The sequence below is a fragment of the Pezoporus occidentalis genome, unplaced genomic scaffold (genome assembly GCF_034315485.1).
Source record: "Pezoporus occidentalis ecotype Australia unplaced genomic scaffold, CSIRO_AGI_Poc_V1 ctg37, whole genome shotgun sequence".
NCBI classification, from domain to species: Eukaryota; Metazoa; Chordata; class Aves; order Psittaciformes; family Psittacidae; genus Pezoporus; species Pezoporus occidentalis.
Window position 1 is genome coordinate 4,883,420 of NW_026915691.1, and position 12,036 is coordinate 4,895,455.

Here is a 12,036-nt window from a genome sequence, read left to right on the forward strand (position 1 = left end):
GACAATGCTTTGATGGCAGAAAAATATCTGTGAAGGTGTGATGGCCTTGAGAAGACAAGATTCTACCTGAATTTAGTTTTGACACTTGGCCTTACCTGTTCAAGTGTATTTGTGTAATGCAACTTCTGAATAAATGATGTGGTCAGTCTTTTTATCAGTAGCTACAAGCTGGACTTGTTGAGAGGTGCCGACTCTCTTGGCTACCTAAAGAGCAGTCCTCAGAGCACTATTTTTCCCGGTCTGTTATCCTTCCTGTGAATCTAACAGGTTTATTTTGATATAGACAGTGAAATGCCAAGAGTTATATTTTAAGCCTGTAACTATCATGAGAGGATGCAGGTGCCTGGCTAATCTTTCTCCTTGGCTCAACTATTGACACTATTGTGGTCACTGAAGTCCATTTTTTACAGCAAAGTCCATTTTCTTCCACTGCTAATTAGGAGTAGATTTGTGTCACTGCTTCAAGTGAAACCTCAGGGTCAGTACACTGCAAAGTGCTAGGTCTCCCCACTCTGCCAAATATAGTCTTCCTCATGAGACAGAGAAACCAAAGGCTGCAGCGCTCAGGGAGTGTGGTACATATCAGTAACGTCGCCTTCCAGGTTGAAACGCAGTGTGAGTTACTACTTTGCAATTGAGCCTTTGTGATGTTTCTGTCAGACCAAGCCTGTGGGCCCAGAATCACAGTTAGCAGTACTGTCAGCATCTCTCCTGGCAAATATGTTCTTGTGAGCAGTGTCAGTTCCCATTTCTTGGAACACTTGCTCAATGAAGCCTCAGCTTCCGGTGACATGCAGCAGACTTGCAGGAAGGCCTCATGTAGGAGGTGTCCTTGGGATGAGCCTGACCCTTATCTTGCCAGCCAGCTGCAAGGGGATTATCCAGGAGCTCAGCTATGCAGCTGCAAACACTCTTGTGCTGGCTGGGCTGCCTTATGACCTTCCTCTTGTCTTGTAAAGCCAGCAAGAAAGCAAGGATTGAACTACTCTGGTAAGTCAACAGAGTTACCTCTGGTAACTTTGTTTTATTTGCACAGAAAAGCACTGCCTTGTAGGTAAGTGTAGTTCTTTTCCTAAAGAAGTTATAGCAGCTTATGTGTTCAGTGGTGTAAGACTGCGACACAGACAGCTCATTGACCTGTGTCTCCCAGTATGGCCACAGCTCCAGTAGGAGATTATTCACATGCTGGAGCAATATCTAGCATGGAAAACTCCACTGACCTCCACCCTTGGTGGTCAGTAGTCTCTCTGCTGGCCAAGGACTGTTTATCACTTCTTTTCAACACTGGAAAGACTATTTTTTACTTGTGGTAACACTACATTTGTTTCTGAATCTCCTCTTGTAGTTTGCATGAAAAAAGCTTTGCTTACAATTGTGATTCAGAGCTGTGATAAGGCATGAGCAGTTTCATATCCTAATTTTTGATTCCTTCACATAAATTTTCTGCGCCTCCAGTGATGCTGAAAATACAAGCAGCTCTTGTACACTTCTGAGGACTAGTTAAAATAAATTTGATGGCTGCAGCTAAGCCTCCCAGTAGCCATCTGTTCATATCCCTCCTCAAATCCAGGGTTAGAAGACCAGGAACATTTCTTCTGTAATAAGAGACCAAGAATTTGCATGCCTCTTTTAACTCTGTTCTTTTCAGAGCTCTCGCACTCCTGTGAAGGACAGCAAATTCATCCAACTTTAGAAACTCATTCTCAGAACAAACCAGCAAAAAACCTGCTGTCATCCTAGAGTGTGTGGTGTCTACTTTCCTGGTCTCTACCTCATCCAGTCTCACCAGGAGAGTGTTTGCAGGTGAAGATGAACAGTGGAATTCTCTTGTTGCCTCTCCTTGGGTTCCTCCCACTCGTGATACCTACATGCCCTGTGCCATGCAAGTGTACCACCACCATTATCGACTGCACTTCAAAAGACCTAACTCTAGCAAAACTACCTGTTGCTTTCCGCCCTTCAGCTGAAATTATCCACCTTGGTTACAACAAGCTCACCTCTATTCCCAATGGGCTCTTTGACAATCTAAAGAGTCTTCAGGTTGTCTACCTGCAGGGCAACCCTTGGGAATGCAACTGCGACATCCTCTACTTGCGCTCCTGGCTCCAGTGGCAGCAGAACCGGACCTTATACAGAGATGTGAGATGCAGCTCCCCAGCTCACCTGCAGGGCCGGATCATTGCCTATCTGACAGAAGATGAGATCATTGCCACGTGCCAGTACTGGTACTGCATCCTGGCTCTCCTCTCTCAGCTCTGTCTTTTCATCCTCCTTTTCCTCCAGGGTGTCTTTATTATCTTCATCATTGTCTACCTTCAGAAATTTCGGAGAATGACTGCTGAAGCTCAGAGCACTACCCAAGATCTACACCAGCATGTAGACACATGGGCATCTTCAAGAAGCCCTTACAATGGTGATTAACATCACAAGACTGAAGACCCTCCTCCCCTTGGGTGATGCTGTGCTAAGGTTCTGTGGTTTGTGATATCCAGAGGGAGCAATTCGGTGCAGCATCTGACCCTGACTGCCGTCCAAAACAGGACTGGACCTGATCAGACACTTGCTGTATTTTCAAAGACCTGATCTTGTGGGTTTTTACTGCTTTAAATTCTTTAGCATGATTTTTATTGCTTTGATGAGCTCGGGGTGGTTCTGGTTTGATAGACTAAGGAAATCAACCACAGCAACCAGAACTGACTCAAACTGCTTATAACTGTAGGGCCTGTAGTGCTTGATCCTTCCTGTGCTAGCGTATTTCAGCCGTATTTTCACAATGCTTCTGGTTGCACTCGATCAGGTGAGAATAGAGGTGGTCAGTGAACAGTTGAGGTACTGGACTAAGGCAGTGGAGAAATACAGTTTCCTTGGTGCGACCACAGATTGCCTTAGTAAACTTTGACAAATTGACTGAGTCTTCTCCTGTCTCAGTTTCCCATCAGTAAAAGGGAAAGGATGCTTCTTCTTGCTTAATACATCTTTCCTAATGTTCTTCTGGAGGAGGGAGGAATTGTTTAGAAGCCTACCCTTTTCCCCCTGTCTTCATTCCTTTTAATCTATGTATAGTTTCTATACTGATTCCAACATACACTGTGTCAGACTGGGGCCCTGAGTGTTTGTGAGACATTCACCTGGAGCCAAGTGGTGTTGAACCTGGAGGCTCCCTCTGATTGTGTTTATATGGCACCTGGCACAGGAGATCTGGTCTTGTTTAGACCCACTGCCGTGACTACTGCCGGTTATGTTGTCCCTCTGTTTCTGGAATGAAGCAAAATTGAAATAAAACAATGATGCATGTTGATCTAAACGGCTTATTTTTTGCATCCTACACTGGGAATCTTGCGCTCTGTTGCACCCTGGACAGTTTCTTAGGCTCCTGTACACCCATCTGTGCCGAGCAGAGCACGTAACGAAGGCAGGTGGAGGTGTTACCAGCAGCGCGCCACGGGGTTAACCGTGACAGCTTCCGCCTTTCACAGCGGGCAGGTCCTGCGGGGCTCCTGGGGTAGCTCCTAGGCTGCTGCTTACCGTGTGTCACCGGCGGGTCTGTAAAGGGGCCAGCCTGTGGGTGGGGCGCGGCCCTGAGCCCTCAGCGCAACGGCGGCGGGCGGCCGTTAACGGTCGTTAACCGCCACCTGGTGGTCCCGGGCGGCGCTGACCGCCCTCACCTCCTGCTGAGGGGAGCCCCTGCGGAGCGGGAGGGGCTCCGGGCGCTGCCGGAGGGGACAAGGAGGGGTCTGTGCCCTGGTGCTGTGCGGTGGACGCTGAGGTGCGAAGATGGAGTCCTGTGTGCAACATGAGGCCTCCTCGCCCTGCCGAGGGCGGGCTGGCGTCGAAGGCTGTGAGGGCAGTTCGCCATGTTGTGTGCGCCTGGGCCAGCCTGGCTGAGGTGAGTGACACACAGCTCTGCCCGGTGGGCTCTTTCCTCCTTTTCTTCTCTCTGCTCCATGTCCCTCCAGCACTGGTTCACTGTGATGTTTGCCTGACTGGGTGTTGCAGTGTAGCAACCAAGGAAATGGAGTTCCAGTGCAGATTTGGTTGGTCGGTTTGTTCTGCTGGGGATGGAACCTTGCTTGGTGTTGTGGTCAGTGCACCTCTCGTTTGGGGCTGCAATGTTCTCTGCAATATCAGCGGTAACCATGGCCTCCAAAGGGGGACACAGTTCCACTGAGGAGCCTGCTCCGTGGAGGTGCCCAAAGTGATGCTCCATGAAGCACCCGACACTCAAATCTCTTGACTTTCAGGTACTGTGGTGTTACTGCTCCTCCAAGGAATAGTTTTTCCCCAGGAGTAGAAAGCCTGTTTTCTGGCTTGTTTTTCCCCAGTATCCTTTTCCCAGAATCCAGATGCAGATGTGTAAGGAAGTAGCGCTGTCTCCCCTTCACCCCTTCTTTCTAGTTTCTTTAGGTCAATTATACTGCTATTTTAGCTGGTTTATGCCTGTTGGTAAGTCTCTTTCCTTTACTGATACATGCAGAGAATGTAAAAGGCTTTTTGCTTTCCCAAGTTGTGCTGGTGTGGCAGAATGAATCCCTGAGTTTTCTGCAGGTTTTTAGCTGAATTTACCTGTGTTGGAGGATGTTGCCGGTGCACGTGGGCAGGTACTGACAGTGCTGCAGGCACAGGCTCAGGTACTGGGAGAGGCTGGACTAGGCACAATCCCAGCCCTGTGACTGCTGAGCTGCCTGCCTGTCACCACTGCCGTGGGGTGCTGGAAAACCTTCAGTACTTGGTGTGCCCAGAGCAGAACAACTGCTGACCGTGGTTTCATTTCCCTGGGGAGGCAGGAAGGGTCCTGACTCTGCATCATTAAGTTTTGGCACATGAAAGGTAAAAAGCCTTTTTGGCATCATTTGCACCTGTGAAGAATGTGACTAGCCATAGCAATGTGATAATGAATTGCACTGAGTGCAGAGTGATTTGTATGCCATGGCAGCATGTCTAATCCATAAATCTAGTGCCTGCATGTCTTGGCTTCTCCTGGCTTGGAAAGCTGCATGTCACAGATGCTTTCTTGCTCCGCTGGCCTGTGGAGGGTCTGCTGTACTGCTGAAGGGAGAACTGGCTTCCTTTCTGAAGGGAGGGACTGTCCAAGGCTTCACAGTGGCTTCCAAAGGGAAGCAGTGGTGAAATATGGCAAAGATAAATGCCAACCATTAAGATGCTTTACAAATAACTTAATAGTATCAAGGCCAATCCAACACCTGGGCATGCAGAATTGGGCTGCCAGGCCTGCCAGACAGGCTGCTGCATTGCCAAAGATTCACAGTGCTTCCAAGCAGCTCCTGTCTCTGAAAGACATTGGAATCCAAACCAGAGTGTGTTTGCAGCCTCCACTGATGCAGAGCTCTAAGCTTGAGGTGTCTGAAAAGCAGGTCAGCGCTTTTTAAGTGAAGGACAAAATGGTTGGTAGATGACGCTGGGGAAGGCGCACTGGTTCTACCTTCTTTTAAATACCTTCTTTTTTCACCACGTGGTGATGCTTGCATGCTTTGCACAGTAAAAGAAGTCTTGAAAGCAAAGCAAGCTGATTTTGGAGCTTTGAGAATTTTAGCCTAGAGTCCCACAGAGAACCAGTTTTTCAGTCTCTACCTTATGGTGATAGTGGTTATGTTTTGCTTCATGTTTGCTGCAGATGCTTGTTTAGATTGTGTATTATTGACGCCTGGGAACCTACCCCTGTTGTTTTAAATAGACTTTCATAGTTTCTGATCCCTCATATGTAGGATGAAAAGATCACATATTTACACATACAGAACAACTTGTCCACTGTAGGGCTTGGTTACTGAGACAGGCCCATTCTATGCAATAGCTGGAGAATAGCACTGCTTAGAGATCATATGGAGGAAGGTCCTGGAGAAGCATGGCATATCCCTGTCACACACAATCACAGGTGTATGCTGTGCATGTGCCCGAGTGGGAATGTTCAATGGATGCCCTGGTGGCAGCCTGATGTGGGATTTGTTGCATTGCTTACGAATTGAAAAAGACATTTTTCATGGTCATTTATGTGAGGCTACCTGGCCTTCTTCAAATCCCTAATTTCCCTTCAGTATTTAAGTATACAGGACATCCCAGAGAGAGTGCCAAGAAAACCAGTGCTAATGCCACATCATGGGACATCTTGTCTGTTCTAGGGTACATGAGGGAAGAGCTATTTTACAAATATTTATAAATGGGATTTACTTTTTTTTTTTTTTAATATATATTTGCATATGAAAACTGAGGCTTCCTCAGGCTCCTAAGCCTGATTTCAGAGGGCTTTAAATGGAGAGCACACAGTATAACTTGACAGGTTTCCATAAATGATTAGTTATCTTGGATACATGTCTTGAAAGCAGCAGGTTACAGTGTTAAGGTTTATTCTGATGATAGTATGTGCAGTTTGTTCTGAAGATACTGTATGTCTGGATAAAGGTATATGTTCCATATATTCTCTGGAAGGACAGGTTAGAGCACTGCTGAACGACATAAAAGATTTAAGTGGTTTTATTAAAAAAAAAATAAAATCGCCCTCTTAAATCTACAAGTAACTTTTTTCCTACCTCTTTATGTGTTTCATGATCTTCTTCTGCTCTGAAGTGTTTGTGACTATTGAGAACAGAATATGCTGGGAGTGTTGCTTTATGTTTTCACAGGGGAGGATTAACCAGACAGTTATGAAACCAAACTGTAAAGAACGCCCTCTATGGAAACCTAATGGTTTAGGCTGTAGCATTGATCTACGGTCCTCCTCTGTAAGAGCTGATAATCACTTCTAACCTTCCCTGTCTCAGTGCTTTGATGCCATATCAGTGTCATTCATTTTGCATGAAAACAGAGCTCATTGCATTAAAGACAGTCTCGGGAGCCGTACCCATATTGACATGTAATTTGGATTTGCTCGGAAGAGGGCAGCAAGTAGCTTCTAATCTCCTGTTAGCTTTTACTGGTAAAATCAATGTGAGATGTGGGCCTGGGGGAGGATAAAGGCAAGTGTGATGTGTGTCTGCCCAAAGAGACTAAATGAATCTCTGAACTTAGTTGCCCAACCAGCAGACATAGCTTTTTTTAACCTGTAATTACTAGTTTACACAGTCAATTTCATGTTGGCATTCCAAAACATCAGACTGAAACAAAGAGGGAAGGAAGGTGGGCATTGTCTTGCTATGTCCATAATGGAAATAGTGTTGGTTCTCTGTGGGGTGTTTAGTCTGATGAGCTTTGGAGGAATGAAACCTACCCCTTGGTAGGTGGGGGAGTAGGGGGTGGCAGGGAGAAAACCTTGCCTATCGTCACTGAGTGGTTAGAGCAGTGGGTTTCTGCTGTCATGCCTGCTGGAGATGGGAAGGTATCTGGAGGATGGGTAGAAGGTATGTGCTCTGAGAATACCCCAGGGCTAGGTAAGGCAGAGGTACAAGAGCAACTCAAAGTTACTGGGGTTGGTTCAGTGCATCTATGGAACAGAAAATGCAGAGGCTAAAGAGGCAAACATGGAATCACCCAGGGAATATAAATGCCCCTGCACTGGGAGGACCTGTGGGGAGCTGAAGTCTGGATTGAAATACTGTGAAACACTGACATCTCCTGTTACAAATCATAGCCCTTAAATTGGTTGTCTCTCATGGGATGCAGTATGTCTGTGCCTGTGTTTGGGGAGCTTTTTTCAGCAGGGGCTTTTACCTCCAGCATTCTTAAGCTCACCAAGAGATGATGTGGGTGCCCATGCTTGCGCTGCATCTCCATTACCTGATCTTTCAACACAGTTTTAGCAAGCTAATTTTTTTCCCAGGACAAGGCTTTAATTCCCTTCCATTGATCATGGCCAAAGAAGAGAGCTCAAATGCAGATTTTATTCCAGAAACAATGCTCCTCTTATGTGCTGTGTCATGATCTCTGTGAATGAACCTGCTGGTAAAATGAAGGCTTTTCCCCGGGCTGTTTTGTACCTTTCTCAGGTGAATCTTCTTGTTAGATCAGCTGCCTGGATTCCTGCAGAGGGAGAGAAGGGAAGTAAAGCATAAAATCTTTGTTCCATGGGGACATGAGACAATAAGACAGTCACTGGGACTCGGGCTTCATATTTAGTTTCCATAAATCCCCATGTGCTGCAGTGAGATTGTCCACATTAAAGCCTGTGAAGCAGAGGGAAGTTTCCCTGTGCAGCTGCACATGTTTTTCTGTCTTGTAATACTTCCAGTCCAGTCCAAAGACTCTGCCCTGAGCTGGCTGTTCAGTTCAGACCAAAACTGGCGTCATCTTTCTTGCCTCATTCTCAGCTCTGCTGTGAGCTGCTGCCTATTCTGTTGGTACCTGTTCTTCCCCACCCCTCAGAGTGCTGTCAGCATTTCTGAAGTTGTACATAAAACATAGCTTGCCACTTTCCGGTGTTTGGTCCTTTGCTGGCCAAGCTGCACCATAACCACCAAACTGATTAATTTGATGATCCAGTACAGAAGGCTTTGAAAGTGAGATACTGGTGTTCTTGATCACTTCCTCTCCTCTCATCCTCCCTGCCACTATCCATCAAGAATGGCATTTTAATGATCCCTTAGCTGCCTTTCCTCTTTTCCTGAGACTTTCAAGAGTGCAAGAAGCAGGGCTGTCATTTCTGTGGTGCTGCTTACCCCTAAACGAAGGGAGCTACCTCCAAGTGCTGTGCCTGAATTTCAGTGTGCAAATCACCCTGTGGTTTCCTACAGTGCTTCAGGTAGAGTGTCTTATATCTGTCCATTGCTGGTTCTTGGCCTGAAGAAAATGAGAGGAAATTGAGATGAAAGTTGGGCACTGTATCCCCTAAACTTGTTCCAGTGGTTAATTAGCTGTGAAAAAAATAGCATGTAATTTCAATCCCTGTTTGTCTCTGAGTTTCCAGCATTCCTACCTTGCTTTGCCTTTATCTGTAGATGTCTGTGGGGCCCCATGTGCTAGGCACTCTACGTTCCCAGGGATGGGAAATTGTGAAATCCATGTGGGATGGGAAATTATCTCAGATGTTTCCAATCTTAGACAGGGGAAAAAAAAGTCTATCTTGGAAACAATTCAGCTGAAACCCAGGGCATACAGCTGGTGCATTCATCTTCATGCTCACCCTCCTGCCTACCAGCAACCCACTTGACTTTCTAAATGAAAAATTACTCTAATTGAAAATTGGAGCTTTGGTATTTGTGAGGCTGAAAGCAGGCATCTAAACAAGTCCACTGATTTATAGATACATTTTTTTAATCCATGTTTTAAAGACATGCTTATACCAACTGCTCTTTGGTCTTGCCAAGTTGGGGGTTTCATATTAAAATAATTTGCTGAATGGTTTCTACCAGCTTTGTATCTTGCACAGTGAAGAGGGTCTGTCTGCTGAAGTGTCTTTCATTGCATGTAGTGAGACAAGAGGAACAGAACGAGTATAGGGTAAATGATCTATGATTGCAGGACTACCAGTGACCTCATGGCCTAGTGGGGCTGCTGCTTTTGAGAAGTGGCTTATGGTCCTATCTGGAGTCAAGCTTCTGTGGCATCAATCTTCCTGAAAGAGGCTGGGTCCTGCCTAAGATAGAGCTTTATTTTTTGCTTTGCTGTGCAAGTGGATCCACCTGATGGAAGCTGTGCAGGACATGACAACATTTGGGGTTTCTCCAGCAGAAGACTTTTGTTACTCAGAGGCTGAGAGTTTATTAACCACAACCATCCAGCAGGTCTTGGAAGGACTCCCAGGACCCCTGGAGGTGCTGAGCTGCATGTGTTGACATACTGGGAGTCCAGCGGCTGCTGTGTTTCTCTTATTTCAAAGGAAATGTCAATCAGAGAGGGAACATCTCAGTTGGGAAGCAGCTGGAGTGCATATCAAACAGGACCTTTTGCTGGGTAGGAGGGCAGGGAAGGAGGCAGTCTCTTGGATGGAAGGGAGCAGGCAGTGATCCTGATGGCTTATGCAGCACAGAGATGGCCTGGCATTAGTGCAGTCAAGAGCCATTGGCTTTCAGCCCACTGTGAGCAGGCTGCAGGCCCAGAGGTGCTGGGGTGACATCTCCTTGGGCTGTGCTGTGGTGGCTGGTGGGAGAAGCGGGTTGGAAGTGATGCTGATCTCTGATGCTGCACACTTAACAGCTGTACCCTGCCAGTTCCCTGTCTTCCTTGGCACCAGCAAGGTGTAAGGTAACTCAGTACTGAAGTAGGCTGGTATGGAGCTGAACGTACTTGCCCGGGGCAAGCATGTAAAGCTGAGAGGTCATGTGGAACTGCTCTCCCTTCTGTTGTTAGAGTCAGCAGGAGCCTTGTGTAATTTGTGCCATGGCTTTAATGACTACTGATTAGGAGCGGTAACTTACTACAGTATGGGGTGCTATTTTGTATCCTCTGGAGCACTTTCCTGAATGCTTAGGCCATGAGTGGATTCACCAGTGCTCCCCATACTGAATGAGACAGGCTGTTCTCCACCTGGCAGTTGCAGGGTTGGACTCACGCGACAGAGAGTTAACCTGCAGGGTTGGACTGATGCCACAGAGAGTTAACCAGGGCTGCTGGAGGGCACTGTGGCTGGGCTGTTCTCACTATCTGCCCAGGGTGGCCAACACTAAACCATCCTCTGATCTTCCCAGAGCAAGGAAGGTCTGAGCTGAATGCTACAAGGATGAATTGCTCCCTGGCGTGTGTGTGAGAACATTCATTGCTAACTGTGTATTTGCTGTTGTGAACTGCCTGGAAAAGCTTCCTTGCTCAGGTAGGGAGGAAGAACCTCACTGCAGAGTTTATATAGCATCAGTGCTACCAATGTCAAAGCAAGCAGACAGCAACCATCACACAGGATTAAGTCTGTGCATATGACCAAGAAAATGACCAGGAGTGAGCAGAAAAAAGGGCTAGACCTGATGGGCAGTTTCCTGGCAAAAGGAGCTTGATCTGGGCTGATTACTGAGTATTTACAAATGCTGAAAAAGTTATTGCCTACTGACTTGGCCTAGTTGTATCTTCAGCAATTCCTACAGATGGGGGATGAGTGGCAAGAATAATAGAGGAGGGAGGATCCGGTTACATGCTCGGAGAGGAATGCCAGGATTTCCTTGCCTGTCTTGGCACTGGCTTTCTGCTCCTCCTGCCCTGCCCTCCTACCTTTCTGGCTAATCCAGCCTTGGTTCAGAGTCCAGCACTGCAGGAAAGGGAGGCTCTCCTATTGGAGTTGCTGCACTCAAGTCAGTGTATGCCAAGCTGTATATAAAATAAAACAAAATATATTGGAGCTGCTGCACTTCAGCTTGCAATGGAGAGAAGAGCAGCAGAATTTGTGGGCTGCCATAAGACACCCTGTAGCTTCTCAGCAAAGCAGCTTTTGAGGGACTTTGAGCAGAAGGTGAAAGGTGAAGTCTATTGAGTAGGGTTATCAAGGAACTGAATCTAGAAAATTAATCTCGGAAGTATGCTAAGTTTGAACATCTGTAAGTGTTTTGAGATTTGTGAGTGAAAAATTCTAGGCAAAAGGAGAGGATGTATCTGTGGTTCAAAGCAGGGGCAAGGGTATACCTCCTGCCTATAGCTTGGCTATGCAAAAACTTCTGGAAAACTATTTCTTTGGTTTTGAAATACGTTTGACTGCACCAAGTGGTATGGCCTTCTCAAAATGTTTTCCTTGGCTTATCCAGTGCCTCCTGGACTCTATTTCTTCTCTTTTCTTTCCCTGTTCTTCACAAACAATTCAGATTGAACCTTACTTTACTTTGTTCAGGTTTAGCATTTCCCTCAAGTATTTAAGGCTATGATACTTATCTTGAGTAGCAAGCCAAGAAATCACAGAAATTCTGTGTTAATGTCTCACTCTCCTTTTGATACACAGGCTTCCTGGAGCAGATTTGTAGCTCCCCAGCTGCTGCTTATTCCATCCTAACACAGCATAGAGGATTTGGTCTGTTACCTCCTGGATGGAGAGACATCTTAAAATAGCACCACACTTTGTTCATCCTTTCACCTATCTTGTGAAGAACCTGCTGGTTTAGGAAGTGTGAGGAACATACTTAGTAAAAATTATCTGTCTTGGAGACTTCTCATCATCAGATCTCAGAGGGCATTGCC

At 46.4% G+C, this 12,036-nt stretch overlaps 3 protein-coding genes across 3 annotated transcripts in view; all 3 read left to right on the forward strand.

The window, feature by feature from the left end:
* COMT (catechol-O-methyltransferase) overlaps positions 1-12,036 on the forward strand; it is a 363,876-nt gene that overhangs the window by 61,145 nt on the left and 290,695 nt on the right. The gene's annotated exons all lie outside the window — the stretch shown is intronic.
* On the forward strand, positions 984-3,304 carry GP1BB (glycoprotein Ib platelet subunit beta). The gene has a single exon (XM_062631505.1). It carries the CDS (start codon positions 1,810-1,812, stop codon positions 2,419-2,421), a length of 612 nt encoding a protein of 203 aa, XP_062487489.1. The 5' UTR covers positions 984-1,809; the 3' UTR covers positions 2,422-3,304.
* TBX1 (T-box transcription factor 1) overlaps positions 3,783-12,036 on the forward strand; it is a 162,142-nt gene continuing 153,888 nt past the window's right edge. Inside the window, exon 1 of the mRNA XM_062631475.1 lies at positions 3,783-3,886. The gene's annotated coding sequence lies outside the window, so the exon portion shown is untranslated. The remainder of the gene's footprint in view (positions 3,887-12,036) is intronic.

Coding starts and splice junctions, on each gene's coding strand:
- GP1BB (XM_062631505.1), top strand. CDS start 1,810: ATGAACAGTGGAATTCTCTTGTTGCCTCTCCTTGGGTTCCTCCCACTC.